Source organism: Oikopleura dioica, chromosome 1, assembly GCF_907165135.1.
Source record: "Oikopleura dioica chromosome 1, OKI2018_I68_1.0, whole genome shotgun sequence".
Taxonomy (NCBI): Eukaryota; Metazoa; Chordata; class Appendicularia; order Copelata; family Oikopleuridae; genus Oikopleura; species Oikopleura dioica.
The window spans coordinates 11,444,972-11,465,546 of record NC_137291.1 but is presented as its reverse complement, the minus strand read 5'-3'; the positions used below and the strand labels follow the sequence as shown (position 1 = coordinate 11,465,546).

Here is a 20,575-nt window from a genome sequence, read left to right as displayed (position 1 = left end):
TATATCTGTATTGATTGAATTTGGAATTTGTTTCATTCGGGATATTTGGTAAGTGACAAGAGCATAGTCGGCCATGGCACCCAAGAAAAACCTCAAGAAAAAGAAGCGAACAGCCCGAAAATCGCTGAATCGAAGAGTGAGCAGGGCCGCGAGGCTCGCTATCCTCCAGGAAGAACCAGCTAGTATGAAAACAGATGCCGACGAATTCGACCAAGATGCTATCGAGTGTGGCATACGACTTTCTTTGTTGGAACAGCAGCCTTCTCAACAGGTATCGTTACTTAGTCGAAGAAAAAAAATCCGAAAACAAATTTATTGATCGTTAATTTAGGACAACAACAAGAAGAAAGACGACGACAACGAGTCCTCCTCCGAAGACGGCGACCCGGAATCTTCCGGGCCGGAAGACCCAGCAAGCATGAAAATGGATCCCTATGATGAAGAGGCCGTAGAACGGGCTATCAAACTTTCTCTATTGGAACAGAAATCTTCGAAGAAGGTACCATTAACATCTTCTTTTACCTTGTCGAATCGAGACAATAAATTTAGGACGAAAAGAAGAAGAAAGACAAAGAAGACAACAAAGAGTAAAGAAAGCATGTTTTCCGATTACTTGAGATGATTATTGATAATAAATTTACGATTCAATCAATCAATCAACGAGTGAATTTTTAAATAATGATCTCTGGAAATGCACTGTGATGATGACGTAATGAATACAAAATCTACAGTAAAAATATGTTTGCGTTATCGACCAGTCTCGGACCTCCGGGAATTGGGAAGAGTCGGAGATTTGCGCTGCTGATCTCCAATTGGCCGTAGGCGATTGATGACTCATTTGTCTGAATAACGACTCGCTCCAATCACACAAGAAAGCCCAAGCGCTAAAAAACTGACAATCAACTCTTCGTCTCAGCCAAGAGACGGGCCTGTCTGTATCTCTGCTTGTAGCCCCCTTCTGCCCAATCAGATCGAGAGAAAAGAAAGAGGCAGAAGAAAAGGGAGCTCTTTCGGGTCGAAATTGGCCGCGTTTTCGAGTCGAAAACACGCCAGTTCATAAATAACACGCTCGCGGGCAAAAAAGCATCTTTCTTTGGGCAAAAATGAGGATTTCTAGAGACTCTTTTGAAGAAAGAAAAGAATCATTAATTAATGATTAACTGTATTTACAGTGAGATCTGTTGGAGCTAGGATAGTTAAAAGAATCTTATTATATGAATTATTTCGTAAAGGTTATCTAAAAAGTAAAGTTGAACAGCCTTCAGAAGTTCTGTATTTTATCTGGATATTTTATGAAGGAAATCTTAGTTCTCTTAGCAGAGATCTTGTTTTGATGATGTTTCAGATTCTCTTGGTGACTCCATTAATCAAACATGCTTATTTGTGAATAAAAAGAATCATAATTATGATTCAGCTTCTCGTAAAACCCACGGTGGTCACTCATAATTTACTCTTGTGGATTACGACCGTCTCAAAATTGATAAATTTTACTGTTTATTTAAGAATAACATTTTATTCCGATATAATATCATTATTTCGGGTATTTCAACCCTCTTGCTTTTTTCGACGTAAAAAGCTGCTTTCAAATAGAATCTGAAGTTTCCTCAGTTTCGCTGTGAAATGCAAACATCGACTCGTGAAAAACAATCTTGCCCGGCCAAAAATCACTTTTTTCTAAGCTTCCAAAAGCATTTTTTGAATCATGAGAATATTCACCTGAAATAAAGAGAAAACACGGAAATAACTATCATCAACAATAGAAGTGATGACGTAATGTACAAAAAAATGGCCGTTTTTTAGACGTAATGACAAATAGTCATGAGATTGATCTTCTGTCCTTTGTTTTTCTCACTATTTTTACGACTTCTTTCTCGAAGAAAATGATTTTTTATACGTAAAACGCGAAATTTTCCCAGATTGAATAGTCAGAGATTTTAATAGAGGATTTCTATTCATGGATCGACATCTAGTGGCCTCAATCAGACTTTTTTTTGGTCCAAAATGAACTCTTTCGATTTCTCCTGTTGTCGTCTCATTTTTTAACAAAAGCTCTTTCAGATTGTTTGAGGTTGAGTAGCTCGAACGCGCTCACCAAAACTCCAAAAGAGTAACAAAAATGGCGGCCCCGCGACCAGCTACAAACAAGATCATTCAGTTCAAGCTCGTGCTTCTGGGCGAAGCCGCCGTCGGCAAATCCTCCCTTGTCCTCAGATTCGTCAAGGGAGAGTTCAAGGTAATGTCATCTCAGCTCAAAAGAGCAGAACAAACGCTCGAGCTGAATAATAAGTGAGAGACGGTTGAATTAATTCAATTCTCATTTTACAGGATCATCAAGAATCAACAATCGGAGCTGCCTTTTTAACACAGACGGTCTGTCTTGACGATGTCACTGTCAAATTCGAAATCTGGGACACCGCCGGACAGGAGCGATATCACAGTCTTGCGCCAATGTATTACAGGTTTGTTCAATCAATATCTTTTGATTTTCTTTACAAAAACGTAGATAAGCTCATTTTCACCCTCATTTGCCGAAGTGTTAGGCCGTCTCCACCTTTTTCTATCTCTTGCTAACTATCAAAATTCTAGAGGAGCACAAGCAGCGGTGGTAGTTTACGATATTCAATGTCCAGACACATTCAGCCGCGCACAGGCCTGGGTAAAGGAACTTCGTCAACAAGCAAATCAAGATATTGTGATCGCACTCGCTGGCAACAAAGCTGATCTCGCCGCAAAGAGAGAGGTCGAAACAGAGGTAAATCTCCAGCAAGCGGGCTCGACCCTCAAGTAGTTGATTTAGCGTTCTTACGCGTTTTGGGTTTCATTTTTTCGGATTTTGAAAATGGATTTAGATCTTATCAAGTCAATAATTCCATTAAATCGCTTTACACGATTACACAGAGTATTTTCCGTAAAGTGATCCTTCCACGCATCGTTTTTTTTACATAACCTCATTTATTTGAACCCTCTTTTCTTACCCCCTTTCTTTCCTGACCGTTAATTTAGGATGCAGAAGTTTATGCCAAAGAAAATAATCTTTTATTCATGGAAACGTCGGCCAAGACTGCGCTTAATGTCAATGACCTCTTTTTACAAATAGGTAAGCCCAGCTTTATGACTGTAAGACTGTAACTGACGAATATTTTCAGCTAAAAAACTCCCAAAGAAAGAAACACAGTCCGGAGCAGCTAACAATGTTAATCTCGGCGAGTCATCGAATCAAAAGAAACCATGCTGTGGATCAAACTAAAATACAACGAAAAATATAAAAAAAAACTTTCATTCAGTCTCTATCTTCATTCGTCCAGGTTAGCTCAACCCTCCTTTTCCAGCGAGCGTTACTTTTGTAGCTTTGTGCAATTGTTGCTTTTCGCCGAAAACGAAGTCGGCAAATTCCTCCAAAACTCATTCACGACCAGCAGCAGCGTCCATCAACCCCTGTTCCATCGATTTCGAAAGCTAAACTACCAAAAAATCAAAAGACTATTAGCCAAAAATAGACCCCCTCCAAAACAATTTTCAAAATTAACTGCATCAGTGAGACACAACCTAAAAACAACAGAATCCTTCTATTTCCTCTTCAGCTATCTAAAAAAGCATCAAAATTTCTTTCACTGTTTCTTGAAAAAAAAAAATTATTCCTGTTTCTTCGACGAGACACAATTTCTTACTGAACTAAAAAGATTTGTAATTTAAAAAATACATAAAAATTGACATGTAATCCGCTTCAATCAAGCTTCTTTCTCAATGATTTCGAAATCAGCTTGATGCTTGACTTTTCAATATTCTGAAAGCGCATTTATTCTTTTTTGCATGAATTAGAATTTATTTCCTTTGACCCAAAGACCAAAGTTAAAAAGCCATTGAGGAATGAAAAGCCCTTCAGGAATCAGGGCCAAGTACCAAGGAAATCGCCCCTCATTGTATGCGACAATGTTGTGTCTCATAGAGCGAATGTGGGTCACCTTGCTTCCATCGAGTTCCCGGATGTCGAATTCGTTCGCAATCTAGGGTTCTTAGCAAAACAGCGATAGACAAACGACTTACATCATCACACCAAATTGTCCGACCAGCTTTCTGATCGAGATTCGGATCGCTCAGAAGAGCAGCTACAGTTTTCCCCACCCACTGAATGCTTTGCCAATCAGTCTTCGAGCACGGATTTCGAAGCCAAACGTCGACGGCCTTTTCGGTCATGCTAAGTTGTTTTATCAAGAATAACAGCTAGTTTCATAAACTAACCCTGTTTCCACGACGTTGGTTCTCATAAATTCGGTTTCAGTCGCTCTTGGCCAAAGAGAAAGAGCTTTGACTCCAGTTCCTTTGAGTTCGACGTTGAAATCTTGAGCCATTCGATCTTGAGCTGCTTTTCCGACACTGTAGGCAACATTGAATGTATAACTAAGTCCACCTGGAGAGCTCATGTTGACGATTAAGCCCTCTCCTCTTCATTCTTAGATGAAATTTTATGTCTTTAGAAAGTAAGGTACCTCGGTACCATCAATCGAGCAGCATAAACAGAAGCAATATAATTCGCTCTCAGCCCTACATTATTGATTGCATCCCAAATCTTTGGCGTCTGCTCCCAGAACTTATTCACCGGTGTGGATGACTCTCCTTCCATTCCAAATAGAGTCGGAACACCAGAATAACAGTTGTTCACCAATAAATCGAGACGGCCAGAATTCTCTGCGTCGATCCTTTTGAATAATTTCTCGACTTATTTCTGTTAGATAAGAAAACTCCATCACTTTACCTTGATTATCGTCAGAGTGATCACAAGCAACTGGAACAACTTCTCCGCCGATCTCTCTCGCTGTTTGAGACAAAGTTTCTATTTTCCGACCTGTTATATAGACAGTAGCTCCTTCATCTGCAAGAGCCTTAGCACAGCCGCGGCCGATTCCTCTACTTGCTCCTGTAACAAGAGCAACTCTTCCTTTCAGCGACATTTTTGTTGATATGAAGTGAAGAACGAGCTCATGTTAGCTCAAATCCTCACCGTATTTACCTAAGCTTACAAGGGTCACATAGGTTCGATTTTCATTACAGAACAGCAACGCAACATCAGTTAATTCGATAAGATATTAGTACTGGTCATAATTTTAAGCCTTGTAAGAGCGTAATTGATTATGTAAAACTACCTAGGTATCATATTAAAAATAATCCTCGTATCTTTTAAAAGCGTCTTTTCAGTGACCCCGTATTACCAAGAATCGCCTTCTCCTCACTGGTTTTGCGGGTTATTCTAATAAACTCGTTTTTCTCTCCTGCATATCCATAATATGGTTGACTCAAAGTCACAGAAAAAAGTTTATTTTATTGTTGGAATGCACAAAAAATTGAGTAAAGTTGACACTTTAGTTTTTTTTGTTGAGATATTTTACAATGTTTTTTTTCAGCGCATAAAAAATTTTCATTACCCTGGCAATCGGGAAATGATGTGTTATTGCTATAAAATAATATGTACAGAAAAAGGTCTTTACAAGGTTGAGTCTCTAGCTAGTTAAAGACTGGCGGCAGCAAGGAGGAAGTCGATGTTCATCGTCGTCTTAGTTCGTCCAGATTCATTTACGATTGCTCCCCATAAAGTAGCTCCATTGGCCAATGAGTTTTTGTGGAAAATTGCTGCACCATCATCTGCTCCGAACCCGATCATATTCTTCGACACGCAGCTGAGCATCTTGATCAGGCTTCGTCTCCAGAAACCAACGGGCGAGTAAGTTAACTCATTCGCACGCGGGAACTCATCCAGAGACAGTCCAAGAGCAAGAGTAGCAGCTTGAGCAGAGGTTCTTTCGACAGAATCTCCTGTACATGGTCGAGCATTGTTTGCAATTTGATTCAGGTTTTCAACAAAGGTCTAAAAATTAGGAAATTTCATAATAATTGATCGCAGGCCGGATTTCTTTGTAAATCCGATTGTTTCCGCTTTTAGTCAGTAGAAACCCGTGGCTTGACAGTTACCTTGACGTGTGTTAGGCTTCCTGAATAACGTGCGAGAACGTATTTTGCCGTCAGTCTAAGGTCATCCCAGCTTGAAATGCTCGTTTCTTCTTGGTTGCCTTGGCATTTTTCATCTGCTTCTTCCAGGAGTTTTTCTACTTGCTCGAAGCAAATCTAAAAGTAGTTATTTAATTTGCCATTTTGCTCGTTTTTATACCGCTTTCGCATTTTGATTTTCTCGAGTACAGCTCCACGCAGCAGAAAACGCAAGTTCATCATAAAAGCAAGTTGATCTCCACAGATGCGAAAGTTGTCCTTCTCCGAAATTGGCATTTTCTCCTGACAAACCTTGAGGACTTTTGAGCATTGATGAAATGATGTTTTCGGACTTGCGTCTGTTAACGGATTATATCATGAACATCGCTAGATATTATAGAAATTAACGCGATGTTGAATATAAATATGCTGTTCAAATTTCGAATCCGCTCCTTAAACGGTCAGCAAAATCGCTCTCGTCGACAGTATCCAGGGCGTTGGCGGCTGCTAAAAGGGCACCCGCGGTTCCGGCGAGTGCGTCTGTGGCTGGATACTTTCGGTCTGAAGCCAAAGTCACTCGCCTCTCCGCGGAAGCTTCGATTGATCCTTCCGAGCAGCGATCGTCTACACGTGCGTCTCCAACCTGAAAGAATTTTTATTCCAAACAACGAATTTTTATGAGTGAAGTTTCGATATTTATCTTTAAGCATTTTAGTCTGACAACCTCACATAAAATAAGGCACCATTGAAGACCCATATTATATCTAATATAAATAGCTAGTTCAAATGCTGCATGGGGACATAATGTATGACTCACACTGTATGGTCCATACAAACACATAAGAGTGGCGCCAGAGGGCATTATTAGCCAATTAGAAGTTTTTTGCTTTGGCGAAAAGAGCAGGGCGACTGTGCCTAAATTTCGCAGACTTATTTCACTGCTAGAAGGCAAAGAGAATAAAGAGCAATAAAAATGCAGAATTATTAAAAAGAGATAGATTATATTTTCAAGTGTGGAAAAAAAATAACAAATTTCATATTTCAGATAGTGAATGTGGGTAACTCTTTTTAACCATGAGGGAACGAAACGAAAATCTAGAAGACGAAGTAGATCAATTTTTCGACCGCATTCCTCAGATGAATTTCCGTTCGACAGTGAAAATTTTGTATAGGATCTATCTTCGGTAACTGAATTATTCAGTAGATTATCTATTTCTATTCAAAATTTTTCAGCATGAACGACTGCGATAAGAGAGTCCTCTTGTTTGGCTTAATGATGGTAATTGGAGTTTTTCTGAAGAATATCATCTGGTCCCAAAGAATATGAGCTCGTAGGTAAGTTAATCGAGTTTTTTTGCGCACCTATTATCATTTTCAATTAAGCGTCTGGCTGGGGCTCAGAATATCTCTTCTTTCTCGTAAACTGTGTTTTTATGTTTTATTAGCGATTTTGTCAAAATTCTGCCAGCTTTCATTCTACTTACAGCTATTCATTGTTACTTTCAAAATAAGTGTCGTTATTTCACCTAAAAAGCCAGTTCTTGGATCGAAACTGGCCAAATATTTGTGCAAAACAGTCTCTTATAAAGTATTCAGTTCTTTGAATCAATAAATGTAACAAAAAATATTCCCACGCGTTCTCAATCTGTGCAGGTTAACCGAAAAAAAACGAAAAAATATCTAGTTTTGGGGTTTTATCCGCATCCGACTGAGGACCTGAATTTTGACAACTGCACGTTTCCCTTATGCATTTGAACTGACCTGTACGACCATATTGGCACCGGCGAACCGCGCCTGATCGAGGAATTCCGCCGCGTGTTTGATGTATCCTACGACTTCCCTTAGCACTCCAAGTTCTTCCAATCTTCTCCAGTTGTTAGACACCATCGTAGCTAAAGAGTTCACAACATGAATATTTACCTGTGTCACTTTCACGTGACCATCATCTGCAAAGAATCCTCCACTGAGATCAACCGGAATCGGCGCTTTAAACTTCGAATCGACCAAATCACAGCCATCTTTCAACGTGGATTGGCCTCTCCACGGAACCATGTTGAGCTCTTTTCCAGCTAGAAATTCTTAGTTGAGCAAAGGGGAGCAGTTTTAGATCAAGTACCTTTTTGAGATTCCATGTAAAGAATTGAGTAGCAAATATATCTACTGGTGGTGTCAGTTTGGTGATCGCACATTTTGCCCTTATTCCAGAGCCGTAGCAGATCTAAAAAGACATCTTTAAAGACATCTTTAAGGGTGTCCCCAACGATTTTTTTGAAACAGGATCAACTTTGAGTTAATAATTCTACTAATCGGATAGTTTCTACATGAAAAATCTATTTGAATATTATTATTTTTCAAGCTTTCAGGAGATATATAATTTGCTACACTTAATTGAGAATTTCAAAATTGCCATTTTCACAGTGCATTTCTATCGAAGGCTAATGCATTAGCGCGCTCATAGAAAAAGCCATATCTCGAGAAGTAGATAAGATATTGAAGATCTGAAAAAAGGATCGGAATCAGAATTTCCTAAATAAGAAGAAAAATTTAAGTCACCGAGTTAGACAGTCTCGGCCTCGATCGTTGGGGACACCCTTAAAGACAGAACGCAAGGGCTTCTACTGACCTTTATCTTGCTTGAAAATTGAATCTGGCGACCAGTTCTGGCACCTTTCTTCTTCCAAATAATCGTAGCTCTCCACCATCTCACTACTGTTCTTTTCGCATTTTCCTTCGTAAATCGGAGCACTTTATCATTGGTTGAAAATAGTTGCCCCTGACATGCATAAACCATTTTATATATAAACAAAAATTCCAAGATAGAACCTCAGAAGCCTTTTTGAGGTAATCCCGTCGTCCGAACAAAACCACAACCGCTCATTTTTTCGTGCTACCTTTCACTTTCTTACTTCGTATAAAAAGGGGTTCATAGCCTATTTATCCGGCTTACAATAAACTCTAGTCTATAATTTACTAAATCTTGAGCTTTACAATAGAAAATCCCTGTAATTATCAACTAGAATTCAAGGGAAAATCAAGCGATAAAATCTTATGTGAGCAAAAAAAACTTGACTAAGGCAATTACAACTTGAAGCCTTCAAGTATAAAATTCATCAAGCCAAACGTGTTCAGGGCGTGAGCGAATACTTTAATTGATCAAGGATGCTCACCACAGTCGGTGAAGCTTTTCTTACTACCTTGTAACACGTTCAGAACTCGACTAGAAGCACTTGTGAGGGTGCGGCAGCCCCCAATGACATCTTTGGCAGGTGTATTTAAAGTGTTTCTTCGGTAAGAAAAATTTCCTCGGCCAAAGTTCGCGAGAGGCAATAATTAAAAGTGAGGATAGATGAGATCGGGCAACGTGTAACTCCACTGATAAGGATTTTATAACCCAAATAGAAAAGCCATCTTAGGAAAATACGACCAAGACCTTATCGCGGCAGGTATTACTATATCTAGATACATGTTTAAATATACACTGTAGATGCAGTTCATTCTGTAATTACAAGTGACTTCGATGGGTGAGTTTTTCTAACAGAGCAACGGGCAATTTCTGGATCAAAAGATAGTGTAGATAAGTGATAACGCAAGCGAAGAATTAAAAGGTTGAGCTAGACAAAAAGAGCTTTGAAAGCTTCTATTTTTTGAAGATCTCTTAAAAGTTTCTATTCATTTAGCCGAAATTAGGCAAATTTACAGTTGGGGTTGATTTTTTTCAAATAGAAATTTCGAGTTTTGATGGTCAAATTCTGGCTTCCAAAAAAGTTGACTTGTTGTTTAGACGTAGCCAAACACGTTTAGTTATTTGCCGCGGTCGATTTTATTTAACAACTCTATTAATATTTTCAAAATTGCGGTAAGAAATGCTCTAAAAATCAATTAGCCTTACGCTGATTCTGGAATCTAACGAGTTGAGCCCCAATCTTGATGCCTATCTAAGGAAATAGGGTGCTTATTTGTAAGCTAGAAATGTAAACATAGTTTCAACAAATTCCTGAAGATTTGGCTTCGCTGCTGAATATGCGCCCATGGAGCTTTAACTCCACAAATGCGCACTTCTCCTGAAGGATCCGATACCAAATCTGGTTCATATTCGTCCACACCTATTTATTTAAGTCAGATATCGGTTTTCGCAAAACTGCGTCGGTTTGTTCTACAGACAAGATGGCATTAAAATACCATATAAGATTATTTCAAAAATGATGTGGCTTATACAGTAAATGCCCCTGTCTGTAGATTTATTTCCGGACACGGTGCGTTTCCGTTCAATTTTCAGAGTAAAAAAATCAAACGTTTTCCGGATTTCGGACAAAGTTAAGTATAAGCTGCGTTTCAGGCGAAGATTTCCGCGGTTATCAACTGTTTTTATTCAAACCTGCATTGGGAGCAGGAGCAGACCGCCACATCGCGCCAGACATGAAAAACTTTAAATTCCTGGAAACTAGGACATCGTTGAAAGCTCTTGCTTTAAAACTCCAGTAACGCCCGTCAGTCGACTTGTCTTTTTTGGTCAGCTGGGGTGTTTCTAATACAAGCATCTTCTTTCCCTCCGCAAAGACCAGTTCCACTTCCCATTCTCCAAGAGGGTCTGTAAGATCGAATTCTAATGAAGCGTGCACTCGATATTGACTTAATAAATTGAATCACGAATGATTTGATATTGGAGAATAATGATTTGAAAGTTACCTATGATGATGTTTCCAGATATTTGTGTTGACATATTTTCCCATGAAGCAAGTTCTTTCCCCAGAAACCGGTTCCAATTCAGACACAGTCGATTGCTCTTTCACTGCTGATCGTGCTAAAATACTGTCTTCTGAGAGCGACCAACAGGCAGCCTCTTCGTTGTAAAAGTTCCAAAGGAAGATGTTTGCCTTCAATTCGTCAGTTCCGTAGTCCCGTTTCTCCAAATTATCAACGACCATTCCAAATTTCACTCCGTTAATCGAGGGCGGCGCTCCTTTTTTATTGGCGACGGTCCAAAGGGTCAAGTCCTTGGAGATTTTTTCAACGTTTGCATTCCAGAGAAACGTTCGTTTCGACTTTACGGGCTTGTTCCATTCGATCAAGAGTGTCCAGTCGGTAAGGTTTTGCTTTTCTTTTGTGGCGATATCGATGAAAGTCATAATCCCGTCTTGCCAGCGGTCTAGAATTTTTATTGAGCAGTGAATTTTCGACTTTGAAAACCGGAAAAAATCATTCAGAAAATAAGGAGCTTCAAATTCATCAACTTGAACTCGGAGAACGACGTATTTAGGGAAATGAGTACACTCAAATTAAAGCTCCAAATTGATGGGCCAAATTTTAAGTTGATCCTAGAATTACCGCAAATAATCGTCCGAGAAGATGGGTGGTCCGAGTTCATCTTTTGTATAATTTCTGCATTTATTAAAAGGGGCAGCTTACCTAGAATATTCATGGTTCCAGTGACAGCGGGAGGTCTGCATGAGGACCGTGTTTCGATGACCGCTTAAGATAAGTAAGAATAAGTATTTCCTTGAGTTCCGAAAAATACTATTTTTAGATTTGATAAAGAGTGTCAACAACGTTTTCGGGCAAAAACGGGTCCTTCAGAATCTCAAGTTCATAAGGATACAGTACGTACTGTTCCTCTTTCGATAAGGAAAATATTCAAGAAGCTTTGAAAAGCTGAAAAACTCACGTTTGCAAGAAAGCTCTTTCAATCCATCCCAGTTGCACGGGTCACCAGACGCGCGTCGTTTTCTGCATCGACAGGTCGTCACCGGTTTTTTCGCCAAGCCAAGTTCGAGCTCGAAACCCTTTTGGCACTTCAAAAAGCAGTTGGAGTTTTTGTACTGTTGTCTGCTGCAACTGGTGACGATGCCGTATTTCGACAGAGACGAGTAGGCTTCGTTGTCGTTCAAAAACTCGGTCAGGGGCTTACACGAGTTTCCGCCGCGGCTCTTTTTGGCAAAGTTTGAAAAATCAAAGTTGAGTGCTGGCCCAGCTCGAAGACCAATAAGATTTTCTCCTTCGTCGTAATCGTCTTCGTTTGTCGCTTCTGTTGGCGGTGGGAGGGTTGGAAGACGAGCTTCAAGGGTTTTTTGCTTTTTGGAGTTTTTATCCAGGTACGCTTCTTTCCGGATGTTGTAGCGGAACTTGCCCTTGGCTGCTTCACCCTGAGTGCATATTCCTGTACTCAGTGTTAAAAGAAGCAGTTTTCTGAAAAAATGATTTTAGGACATCTGCTGCAGTAGATAAGAGGCTCGATAATAGAAGATCCAATCGGGAGCAGCACCCCCAAATTTCAATTTTTATGAATTTTAAGATGAAGCATTTTCCTTTAAAAACAGCACTTTTTTAGTGATTACACGGTTGTTCTAGTGGCCACCTCCATGTATGAAATTACTCCATTTGTGAAATTTGATGAAATGAAGCCTCAGACCCGGTGGTTCGTGCAATAAATTTACTGATTTGATAAATATTTTTTCAGTTTTGGAAAATTTGAATCTTGAACGAGAAAAGTTTCCATTGGAATGCGTAAAATGCAGGATTAAAATCAAATTATGTCCAACTCGCGAAAAATTGCGCTTATGTGTTTCTAAGGCCAGTTTATGTTTATAAACTCGGGAGCTCATTTGTTTATCAGCCAATTTCAACAAGTTTCCGGTCATTTCAACAATCACGTTTCCTCCCAACTATAATCAGCAGATAAACAATCGATGGAAAGTAATTTAGTAGTATCACTTTCTTTGTAAATTCAAATATTTGAAGCTATGGTTATCCCGTTGCTATGGTGACTGTAGCTCAACGATAGCCACGATTTCAGAAAAAAATTCTATATAACTTTCTGAGAGAAGATAATAATAAAAATGGTCGTGGATAAATTTGAATCAACAGACTACCCTTACAGGTACAGTACAGTCAGATAAAGATGGAAAATTTTCTCCGACTAAATTGTTTATCGAGCTCTAGTGAAAAATGTCTACATTCTTCAAATTCGCCAGCCCAAAAATTAACCTCCAAAACATGCATTTTTTCTCGACTTGGGTTCACGGGAATTTTCGAGATTCACGTCAACTAAAGAATGTGCAATGAAAAATATTAGAAGCTAAAAACCATTAGTTTTGCTTTATCATTATCGTCAGAATTTTTTAAATCGATTAGTTTGTTCGATAGAATAAACCCATGCCTTTCAATATGTGTATTCCAATATCCAGGATTATAACGAGTTTTCAAAAATACAAGAAAAATAGGTTGAGTTTAAGGGACCTGGGCGAGCAGCGCTGAGCCAAACTTCACGCGCTCGCCGTTCTTCTTAGAAATAAGATTTTATTAAATTTCTTTTTGTAAATTATATCTCCAAATCTTCAGCTTTCTTTTCCGATTCTTAGTTTTTCTCTATCATTCTTGGTTGATGAGCTAGCGAGAAAATGAGAAGCTTAACTTCAAAAGGCATCAAGACTTGCAGACTAAATTTTTTCTTCATGAAACTAGCACCATTGAAAAGAGCGTTAAATTCTGAACAGATCCCACTCCATCAGCTAAACTAAATCTGTACATACTGGAGATAGAGGCCAGATAAACAAGATAACTTAGCGCCCGCGCAGCGGGAATCATGTCCAGGAAGCCCAAAATAGCTAAATCGGAGCGTCCAGCCGCGCCGCGACCAGCTGCGCGCGCTAAGTAATTTTCTTAATCTGGCCTTACACGCCAATAAGTACGGACTTAGTTTAGCTGATGGAGTGGGATCTGTTCAGAATTTAACGCTCTTTTCAATGGTGCTAGTTTCATGAAGAAAAAATTTAGTCTGCAAGTCTTGATGCCTTTTGAAGTTAAGCTTCTCATTTTCTCGCTAGCTCATCAACCAAGAATGATAGAGAAAAACTAAGAATCGGAAAAGAAAGCTGAAGATTTGGAGATATAATTTACAAAAAGAAATTTCAAAAAATCTTATTTCTAAGAAGAACGGCGAGCGCGTGAAGTTTGGCTCAGCGCTGCTCGCCCAGGTCCCTTAACTAGTAAAAACTAATAGTTTTAATTTTGTTCAGAAAACACGATGTTCTTCCCAAAGTCGAAGGAATCGCATCAATCCCAAAAGATCAGAAAAAACCTCAGAACCCTCTCTACAGAACGTCAAATGGCTCTTACGGTGCGGTAAGTTCACAAAAATTTAAAGCGAACTTGAATACGGAAAACGCTAATTATAAATCCCTTGTATAAACGTGGTGGCCACAACGCTGTGGTCTGGTATGAAGGTTTTGCTCTGTTGATACACGAGTTTGCCCCCGAAAACAAGAAATTACAGCGTCTAAGAGACGTTCACGGGGAACTATATAATTTCTATAAACATTCCGTAAACATATACCGAGCGGTTAATGTGAAATCTTGTGAGACGCGATTTAACCGTTGCAAAGTACTGATGATTTAAAAAAAAATTTTCGCGGGCCCGGAAATCGTCAAAAAACTTCTTGACTAGTTTTGAAGAGCTCGTCGAGACGAGTCGAATGATATATAAAACTCCAGATAGTTTTAAGATTTTCCGCCAAAAAAAGTGATAAGAAGGTGTCTTATCAAAAATTTTCTGACCGGCGCCGTTTTTGTTCTAGAAAAGCTGAGGTGATGCTTGACCCCGGAAAATGATCCTCATGGTCTGGTCTATTCCGGCAAAAAATTTCAGCTCGTCATCATTTACCCAGCCGAGTTTATCGTTAAATTTCATTTTCCGAGGAAAATGGGACTATGAATCGGCCGGAAACTAGGAACGTGCAGCGACAACAAAATGCACTATTTTTTTGATTTTTCGCTGATAAGCACAGCAGGATATGTAAGGACGAGCTGAAATTTTTTGCCGGAATAGACCAGACCATGAGGATCATTTTCCGGGGTCAAGCATCACCTCAGCTTTTCTAGAACAAAAACGGCGCCGGTCAGAAAATTTTTGATAAGACACCTTCTTATCACTTTTTTTGGCGGAAAATCTTAAAACTATCTGGAGTTTTATAAATCATTCGACTCGTCTCGACGAGCTCTTCAAAACGAGACAAGAAGTTTTTTGACGATTTCCAGGCCCGCGAAATTTTTTTTGAAATCATCACTAAGTAAACAATGAATTCAGATTCCAATGAGCAAATTTGACAGACCAGCGAGCCACAATCCGATAAAAGCCTCCATCACCAAATTCAAAAGTCACTGTAAGTCGCAAATAAATTCACAAGAAAATGATTCCTAAAATCTTTGAAGCCCTGGGTGAACGAAGCGGTGCAATGAATTGCTCAAAAGATTCACTACCGCTTGGGACTGACGGAATGTATTCCGGTAAGACAGATTGGATTATTGATTTAATAAATTATTTATAAAAAATACTTCAGCTGCGCGAGCCAGAGCTCAACACGAAATTTATCTAGCTCGACGAAATTCTCCGAAGTAGATTTTTTGCACCAGATTCTGTGTCTCTTGTGTATCTTTTGATTATCAAAAAAACCGTAACATAAATATGGTGTTCTAAAACTTTTGCTCGTAAATTCAATCTTTTTTTCTAACCATACTTGGCAAGTATACTTAGTATTACTTGCACAATAAAACAAATTTGAAACGACCATAAGAATATTTATTTAAATACAGTTATATATTTTCAAAAATTTAAATTGTATGATTAGTTTCAATCATGAAAAGTCAGGAAATGTAGCCGAATAGCATCAATTCTGCCTAATTCGTTATTATTTTAATTATAATTTATTTATAACTTTTTAATATAGTGTATTCTTTATACTAACTAAAATACTCTGCTAATTATACAGTCATTTTCTTTAATAACAAAGTTTAATACCAAATGCATAATAAAAAAGTAAATATAAACCATAATTACCTTTTCCAATTCATTGTGTTTCCAAAAATCTTCTCAAGAATCTTCTTCGCGCAAAAGTCTCACGATTATATTTCCAGTCAGCTACAAAATCTGCAAATATATCTCTCGATTTACAAAGAAAAAGCTTCCAAAACGTTAAAAATTGTATTTCAAATTTTATTCGTATCTTGGGTTTTGGATCGCCCTGTTAAAATCCCGTCGATAATCGGCGCAGAACTCATCATGATTTTCGAGCTCTTGCTCAGGAGCGCCATCGATCGCGCGCCGCATTAAATTTTGCGCGTTGGGATCCTCGAATCTTCTTTCTTTAATAATATTTGAAAAGTATTATTTCAATAATAAAATCGTCTTAAAGCCTCGACTGTTGAGACAAAGCAGCTTTTAGTTAAATTGTCTGGAAGTTTTTAGGCAAGCCTATTGCATCATGATGCAAATTATGGAATTCAAGCCCCAACGATCCTGGATGAGACGATTTAACCGTCAACGGGCGATATAATGGGCATCTTTCCATATGATCGAGCACAGTGTAAAACGAGGAAAGTGCGAAATAAGTTCCACTTGTTTCACCAAAATGAGGATTTCCTGGAAGATCTTTTACATTTTTTCGGTCATCTGCAGTCTCGGTAAGTTTTAACTTCGCTAATAATTCAAGAAAAAACGATGCGAGGACGACGTTTTTGGGCAACGATTTGGTGCATCGGTTATGAACAGAGAATTATGGGCTGACTCGCGCATTAGTACTTTTCGTGGCCCCAAATCACCATAATCGTTACCGTAACCGTTTCTTTATGGTCGGGGTAATCACTGTCGCCTAGCCGGCGGGAGCACTTTTGTTTTGAACTTCTGTTTGTTCGAAAACAGAAACGGTATCTAAGAGGTTGCAACGTGCTTTCTCATGGCACGAGGAGAATGTCCTTGTTTAGCTTTTCTTCCCAAATGAGCATTTTTGAGGGTGCTTTCGAATCCGAATTTAGGCCACACTGTATATTTTCACAAACTCTTCTTTCAGCTCATCTTTGAGAAAAGAGCTCTAAAAGTCAAGTTTTACTACGTTTCAAGATGTTTTCATTTGAATACAGACAGGTAAAGAAGGTCTCTCATAAGACCATGCAGCCATGTTTGTGTTTCCCTTTTTACTATTTTATTAACACAGCGGTCTCCTCAATTTAATTTGACTCGGAGACAAATACGACGAATAGACGTTAATATGTTAAAACTGCACCTTTTTTATTCACGTTCTTCAACATATGATAACTGTATATTATGCAGCATACAATACAATATGATACGCGGAAGATAGTAGGTACATGTTTCGTTAGATACAGTATGTACGCTCAGAATAGAGTTAGAATTTGCTCAGCATTAAATATTTTGTTGCATTTTGGGCAGCGACTTCTTATTTGAAGAATTCTTTCGAGACATGATTTTCCAAACTGGTGTCCACAGACAGTAATGCAGGATTGCCAATGAAGTTTTTGATCATAAAGCTCTAAACAAATTTCACACTTCGGAATGAGATCATCGTCGATTGTGTCGGTCAAACTTGCTGATCGTTCAACCAAAGAATTTTCTAGTGTTTTGAGTTTTTCCTGAAGCTCCTTGATAAATTTGTTTTCCACTACTTTCTGATTAATTAAGACTGCTATCCTTGCCGGATTATAAGTTTCGGATGCAGGACTATCTGACAGTCCGCGAAATAGCTTTTCGTTTCTACGAAAGAGCTCATTCTTTCGTTGGTACATCAGTTGCAGTTCCTTGTGAAATTCTATCATCCCGTCGATATCACTGACATTCCGTTTATGCTGATTTATTTCATCAGTTATGTTTTGTTTCTCAAGGACAATCGAATTAAGCATTTTCCTTTTCTCGGCCAAATCTTTATCAACTCTAAGACAGGTTCTTTATTCTTTTCAATTCTTAGTCTACCTTTTATATGCAGAAATTTTTAAGTTTTCCAAAATTTTCTCGACTTCGTCACTCATTTTTATTTTAAAACAAATTTTGACTGCAGCAAAAGAATTATCTCTTCTTCAGAACAAATATTTAAAGATCGAACAAAATTGTAAAGATAAGCTGAAAACTGAGCATTGTTTTCTTGTGATTTTTTTACTTGTATGTTCGATTATGCAAATGTTGTATTTGAGACGGAGGAACTGAGCCCTTGCAAATTTATGCACTGGCGGTCGACGCAAAAGCTAAAATGAACAAGCAAGATTACACTGTGGTCCTTCGGGGCCCGAGTTTTACTTTGCAGAACGTGGCGCATTTTTTGAGTAAAACTACACGTTCAATCCAACCGTGTAAATCCATTTTGCGGGGATGAAACTCTTATCAAACTACAACTGTACTGGCTTAAACGATTTTATTAAGGTGCAGCGGATGATATGAAATCCGTCAAGGAAGAGTTCGGGACGCTTGCCAAGGATAACAGAGGAAAGAATATAAACGGTATCTGCCTTAAAAGTTTAATGAGATTTTTTATTTCTCAAATTTTGATAATTTCGTTCTTCTTCGAAGATAAGCTGTTATTTCTAAAATAGAATAAATTTGCGTCTAGGGAGATATATCTCGCTTCCTGTGCTGCGGTGGTGTTTCCGAACGGGCCATCCAATTTGTTACAGAATTCTCCACCAGAACACGCCAAGCCATCAAAGTGATAACATGATGTGGTAGACGTATGCAAATAAATTACTCAAGTCTCGATTATTCAAGTTTATTAATTTGCAAAAAAGCAAAGAAGAGTTCCTAATAATTGATTTGACGGGCCCCCTCCAATAAAAAATGATAAAGAAGAAAAAAGGAACAAATCATCAAATATTCCCAGTTAATTTAACTATTTATTACGAGCATAAAAATTCTGAAAAACCGACAATTCCTCCTATTTCCCTGACGTGCATGTCTGATGAATCTGTCAAAGTGGCAATTAGATATTTATGCATTTCATCACATTTCTCGCTTATAAGTTGCGTTTTTCTCATTTAGAGTGAAAGAATGAGGTTCTTTTATATTTTAATTTTGGAAATTGTAACCGGTAATGTATTGCCGCTAGTTGGACTGACTGGTCGGGTAAGAATAAAAAATAGCGGACGTACTCTTTTTTATAAAAAAGCATTTTTCGAGCCAACTCTAGCTCCTTAACCCTTACCCGAACGAACTCTTACCATGACCATATGTCACATAACTAATAAACACCCTTACTATTAACTTTTAGTACCAAATGGATGGATATCCAAATGATGGATATTACGACGCCTCTCATCATTCAAGACTAGGAAAAGTATGAGAAAATTAATTCAGAGCGCTGCAAATTGTCATTTAGTTTTTGAGCAATAACTTTCCCGATCTACGAAAATTCAATGCCAAAAGATCAGTCGATCAACCAACAACATGGGAATTCGAAGATGTACCAGGTGAGATAAAATAAATGAAAAATTTCAATTCTTATTTATCAGATCAATCATTCTAGCGCTGGAAAACGATCGATACAGAGCGTTCTTGTGTAATTACATGGACTTTCTTGCTAGTCAACCAGAATGTTCCTCGTTTCTTGATCAGAAAATAAATTATCCCCTCATTTGATTCCATCTTTTTCCTCGAAGAAAAGTTCAATTAAGTTTTTCTTGAACTTGCATAAGTTATAACGTTCAGACGGTGCATAAAAAACATAAAGACGAGCGATTTAAACATCGTAAAATTAACGCGTTTCCAAATATTAACTCAATGAATAACAACTTTCCTTTTTTGATGAATGCATTTTGTTTACTCTGAGTAATTCACTCTTAGGACAACAAAAAATGAAGCTCAGTTACGCTTCACCACGACATGAGCGACAATAGAGCAAGTATTCGTTTTACAGCTAATAAGCCTTCAAAATTGGCAAAATTGGTACTCATAGGTAAAGAGAAATGATCGATAAATAAAAATTAATTAAAAAGGAGAATCGAGCACGGGGAAAACGTCCCTTGTCGAGCGATTTCGCGGAAGAGACTTTCAAAATTATGAAGCGACAATTGGAGCAGCTTTTTTAACAAAAACACTTGACTTAGACGAGGCTAGAATCAGGCTGGACATTTGGGATACAGCGGGCGCGGAGAGATACGCTTCCCTCGCGCCAATGTATTACAGGTAAATTACTTATTCGCACCTTTCAAATTCCTTTCAGCTGAACGCAGAAAGAGAGAACAAATTCAAAACTGATTTTTAGGCAAGCATCCGGGGCGCTTGTCGTCTACGATGTAACTAAACGAGAGTCGTATGTCCGAGCTGAAAGATGGATTCAAGAGCTGAAAGAAAAAGCGCCCAAGGACATCATTGTTTATCTTGTTGGAAACAAAATTGATTTGGAGGAAGAGAGACAAGTCTCGGCCGAAGAAGGAAAGGAATTAGCAGAAGTGCACGAGTTGGAATTTATTGAAACGTCGGCGAAGGAGAAAATAAATGTTGTGGAAGTTTTCATGAGCTTTGGTAAGAAATGAAACAGATAGATTTAGTAGGAAAAATCTATTTCAGCAAATCAAATCGCAACGCAAAAAGAAAAGCCATCAGATACTAAAGATACTGTCGTGCCAAAAGAAGATTTGAGGAAAAATGATTCGACAAATTGTTGTTTGTATTAATTTTTGTTTTTATTTCAATGAAAAATGACATGATTGTAATTCCAGTGTGTCAGAATTTTCGTATGAGCCACAGCTTAAAATTTTGTTTGAAAATAAGTTATTTAAAGTTATTTAAAGTAAAAAGTCGTACCTTTTCTTGACAAAATTTGTC

At 38.3% G+C, this 20,575-nt stretch overlaps 8 protein-coding genes and 2 long non-coding RNA genes across 10 annotated transcripts; 6 read left to right on the top strand and 4 right to left on the bottom strand.

The window, feature by feature from the left end:
* Positions 1–8: 8 nt before the first annotated feature.
* Positions 9–683, top strand: LOC145697288 (uncharacterized). Its single transcript, XM_081774477.1, has 3 exons — positions 9–271; positions 332–499; positions 550–683. The coding sequence occupies exons 1-3, from the start codon at positions 74–76 to the stop codon at positions 589–591; spliced, it is 408 nt and encodes a 135-aa protein (XP_081630603.1). The 5' UTR covers positions 9–73; the 3' UTR covers positions 592–683.
* A 1,358-nt stretch (positions 684–2,041) lies between these two features.
* LOC145710348 (ras-related protein Rab-5B-like) lies at positions 2,042–3,718 on the top strand. The gene is made up of 6 exons (XM_081788124.1): positions 2,042–2,233; positions 2,326–2,459; positions 2,587–2,752; positions 3,004–3,097; positions 3,147–3,305; positions 3,348–3,718. The coding sequence occupies exons 1-5, from the start codon at positions 2,117–2,119 to the stop codon at positions 3,245–3,247; spliced, it is 612 nt and encodes a 203-aa protein (XP_081644250.1). The 5' UTR covers positions 2,042–2,116; the 3' UTR covers positions 3,248–3,305; positions 3,348–3,718.
* Positions 3,719–3,800: 82 nt separating this feature from the next.
* LOC145698494 (dehydrogenase/reductase SDR family member 1-like) lies at positions 3,801–4,949 on the bottom strand. Its single transcript, XM_081775699.1, has 5 exons — positions 4,754–4,949; positions 4,488–4,716; positions 4,240–4,443; positions 4,045–4,195; positions 3,801–4,004 (listed from the first exon to the last, which is right to left on the bottom strand). Exons 1-5 carry the CDS (start codon positions 4,947–4,949, stop codon positions 3,816–3,818), a joined length of 969 nt encoding a protein of 322 aa, XP_081631825.1. The 3' UTR covers positions 3,801–3,815.
* Positions 4,950–5,309: 360 nt separating this feature from the next.
* LOC145709427 (uncharacterized) lies at positions 5,310–6,335 on the bottom strand. The gene is made up of 3 exons (XM_081787112.1): positions 6,161–6,335; positions 5,965–6,117; positions 5,310–5,860 (listed from the first exon to the last, which is right to left on the bottom strand). Exons 1-3 carry the CDS (start codon positions 6,308–6,310, stop codon positions 5,504–5,506), a joined length of 660 nt encoding a protein of 219 aa, XP_081643238.1. The 5' UTR covers positions 6,311–6,335; the 3' UTR covers positions 5,310–5,503.
* A 77-nt stretch (positions 6,336–6,412) lies between these two features.
* Positions 6,413–8,720, bottom strand: LOC145712151 (uncharacterized). The gene is made up of 4 exons (XM_081789838.1): positions 8,603–8,720; positions 8,096–8,197; positions 7,741–8,048; positions 6,413–6,622 (listed from the first exon to the last, which is right to left on the bottom strand). Exons 1-4 carry the CDS (start codon positions 8,679–8,681, stop codon positions 6,413–6,415), a joined length of 699 nt encoding a protein of 232 aa, XP_081645964.1. The 5' UTR covers positions 8,682–8,720.
* LOC145695301 (uncharacterized) lies at positions 7,028–7,525 on the top strand. The gene is made up of 3 exons (XR_014133687.1): positions 7,028–7,163; positions 7,213–7,314; positions 7,363–7,525. It is a non-coding gene; the product is annotated as an uncharacterized LOC145695301 (long non-coding RNA).
* Positions 8,721–9,942: 1,222 nt separating the features above from the next.
* Positions 9,943–15,998, bottom strand: LOC145712149 (uncharacterized). The gene is made up of 6 exons (XM_081789837.1): positions 15,809–15,998; positions 11,642–12,162; positions 11,386–11,448; positions 10,666–11,125; positions 10,355–10,608; positions 9,943–10,082 (listed from the first exon to the last, which is right to left on the bottom strand). The coding sequence occupies exons 1-6, from the start codon at positions 15,820–15,822 to the stop codon at positions 9,943–9,945; spliced, it is 1,452 nt and encodes a 483-aa protein (XP_081645963.1). The 5' UTR covers positions 15,823–15,998.
* LOC145696925 (uncharacterized) lies at positions 12,742–15,901 on the top strand. The gene is made up of 5 exons (XM_081774044.1): positions 12,742–12,853; positions 13,992–14,097; positions 15,059–15,134; positions 15,184–15,258; positions 15,312–15,901. Exons 1-5 carry the CDS (start codon positions 12,813–12,815, stop codon positions 15,368–15,370), a joined length of 357 nt encoding a protein of 118 aa, XP_081630170.1. The 5' UTR covers positions 12,742–12,812; the 3' UTR covers positions 15,371–15,901.
* Positions 15,999–18,810: 2,812 nt separating the features above from the next.
* Positions 18,811–19,377, top strand: LOC145695404 (uncharacterized). The gene is made up of 4 exons (XR_014133718.1): positions 18,811–18,874; positions 19,020–19,085; positions 19,128–19,218; positions 19,261–19,377. It is a non-coding gene; the product is annotated as an uncharacterized LOC145695404 (long non-coding RNA).
* Positions 19,378–19,629: 252 nt separating this feature from the next.
* LOC145702668 (uncharacterized) lies at positions 19,630–20,457 on the top strand. Its single transcript, XM_081779927.1, has 4 exons — positions 19,630–19,703; positions 19,744–19,933; positions 20,013–20,272; positions 20,318–20,457. Exons 1-4 carry the CDS (start codon positions 19,631–19,633, stop codon positions 20,422–20,424), a joined length of 630 nt encoding a protein of 209 aa, XP_081636053.1. The 5' UTR covers position 19,630; the 3' UTR covers positions 20,425–20,457.
* The last annotated feature ends 118 nt before the right edge of the window (positions 20,458–20,575 follow it).

What these genes read in the sequence shown, in the direction of transcription:
- LOC145697288 (XM_081774477.1), top strand. Translation starts at nt 74, where the DNA reads ATGGCACCCAAGAAAAACCTCAAGAAAAAGAAGCGAACAGCCCGAAAA. An exon ending in AACAGCAGCCTTCTCAACAG is followed by an intron (nt 272 to 331) that starts GTATCGTTACTT and finishes TCGTTAATTTAG; the next exon opens with GACAACAACAAGAAGAAAGA. An exon ending in AACAGAAATCTTCGAAGAAG is followed by an intron (nt 500 to 549) that starts GTACCATTAACA and finishes CAATAAATTTAG; the next exon opens with GACGAAAAGAAGAAGAAAGA.
- LOC145710348 (XM_081788124.1), top strand. Translation starts at nt 2,117, where the DNA reads ATGGCGGCCCCGCGACCAGCTACAAACAAGATCATTCAGTTCAAGCTC. An exon ending in TCGTCAAGGGAGAGTTCAAG is followed by an intron (nt 2,234 to 2,325) that starts GTAATGTCATCT and finishes CTCATTTTACAG; the next exon opens with GATCATCAAGAATCAACAAT. An exon ending in AGAGAGAGGTCGAAACAGAG is followed by an intron (nt 2,753 to 3,003) that starts GTAAATCTCCAG and finishes CCGTTAATTTAG; the next exon opens with GATGCAGAAGTTTATGCCAA.
- LOC145698494 (XM_081775699.1), bottom strand. Translation starts at nt 4,949, where the DNA reads ATGTCGCTGAAAGGAAGAGTTGCTCTTGTTACAGGAGCAAGTAGAGGA. An exon ending in TCACTCTGACGATAATCAAG is followed by an intron (nt 4,717 to 4,753) that starts GTAAAGTGATGG and finishes AACAGAAATAAG; the next exon opens with TCGAGAAATTATTCAAAAGG. An exon ending in GCTCGATTGATGGTACCGAG is followed by an intron (nt 4,444 to 4,487) that starts GTACCTTACTTT and finishes CTAAGAATGAAG; the next exon opens with AGGAGAGGGCTTAATCGTCA.
- LOC145709427 (XM_081787112.1), bottom strand. Translation starts at nt 6,310, where the DNA reads ATGCTCAAAAGTCCTCAAGGTTTGTCAGGAGAAAATGCCAATTTCGGA. An exon ending in AAAATCAAAATGCGAAAGCG is followed by an intron (nt 6,118 to 6,160) that starts GTATAAAAACGA and finishes AACTACTTTTAG; the next exon opens with ATTTGCTTCGAGCAAGTAGA. An exon ending in GAAGCCTAACACACGTCAAG is followed by an intron (nt 5,861 to 5,964) that starts GTAACTGTCAAG and finishes CCTAATTTTTAG; the next exon opens with ACCTTTGTTGAAAACCTGAA.
- LOC145712151 (XM_081789838.1), bottom strand. Translation starts at nt 8,681, where the DNA reads ATGGTGGAGAGCTACGATTATTTGGAAGAAGAAAGGTGCCAGAACTGG. An exon ending in AATTTTCAAGCAAGATAAAG is followed by an intron (nt 8,198 to 8,602) that starts GTCAGTAGAAGC and finishes ATGTCTTTTTAG; the next exon opens with ATCTGCTACGGCTCTGGAAT. An exon ending in TTACATGGAATCTCAAAAAG is followed by an intron (nt 8,049 to 8,095) that starts GTACTTGATCTA and finishes AAGAATTTCTAG; the next exon opens with CTGGAAAAGAGCTCAACATG.
- LOC145696925 (XM_081774044.1), top strand. Translation starts at nt 12,813, where the DNA reads ATGGTCGTGGATAAATTTGAATCAACAGACTACCCTTACAG. An exon ending in TCAACAGACTACCCTTACAG is followed by an intron (nt 12,854 to 13,991) that starts GTACAGTACAGT and finishes AATTTTGTTCAG; the next exon opens with AAAACACGATGTTCTTCCCA. An exon ending in GACTGACGGAATGTATTCCG is followed by an intron (nt 15,259 to 15,311) that starts GTAAGACAGATT and finishes AAAATACTTCAG; the next exon opens with CTGCGCGAGCCAGAGCTCAA.
- LOC145712149 (XM_081789837.1), bottom strand. An exon ending in TGGAACCATGAATATTCTAG is followed by an intron (nt 11,126 to 11,385) that starts GTAAGCTGCCCC and finishes TAAAAATTCTAG; the next exon opens with ACCGCTGGCAAGACGGGATT. An exon ending in TGCTCCTGCTCCCAATGCAG is followed by an intron (nt 10,083 to 10,354) that starts GTTTGAATAAAA and finishes TTAAATAAATAG; the next exon opens with GTGTGGACGAATATGAACCA.
- LOC145702668 (XM_081779927.1), top strand. Translation starts at nt 19,631, where the DNA reads ATGAGCGACAATAGAGCAAGTATTCGTTTTACAGCTAATAAGCCTTCA. An exon ending in GGCAAAATTGGTACTCATAG is followed by an intron (nt 19,704 to 19,743) that starts GTAAAGAGAAAT and finishes TTAATTAAAAAG; the next exon opens with GAGAATCGAGCACGGGGAAA. An exon ending in GGAAGTTTTCATGAGCTTTG is followed by an intron (nt 20,273 to 20,317) that starts GTAAGAAATGAA and finishes AATCTATTTCAG; the next exon opens with CAAATCAAATCGCAACGCAA.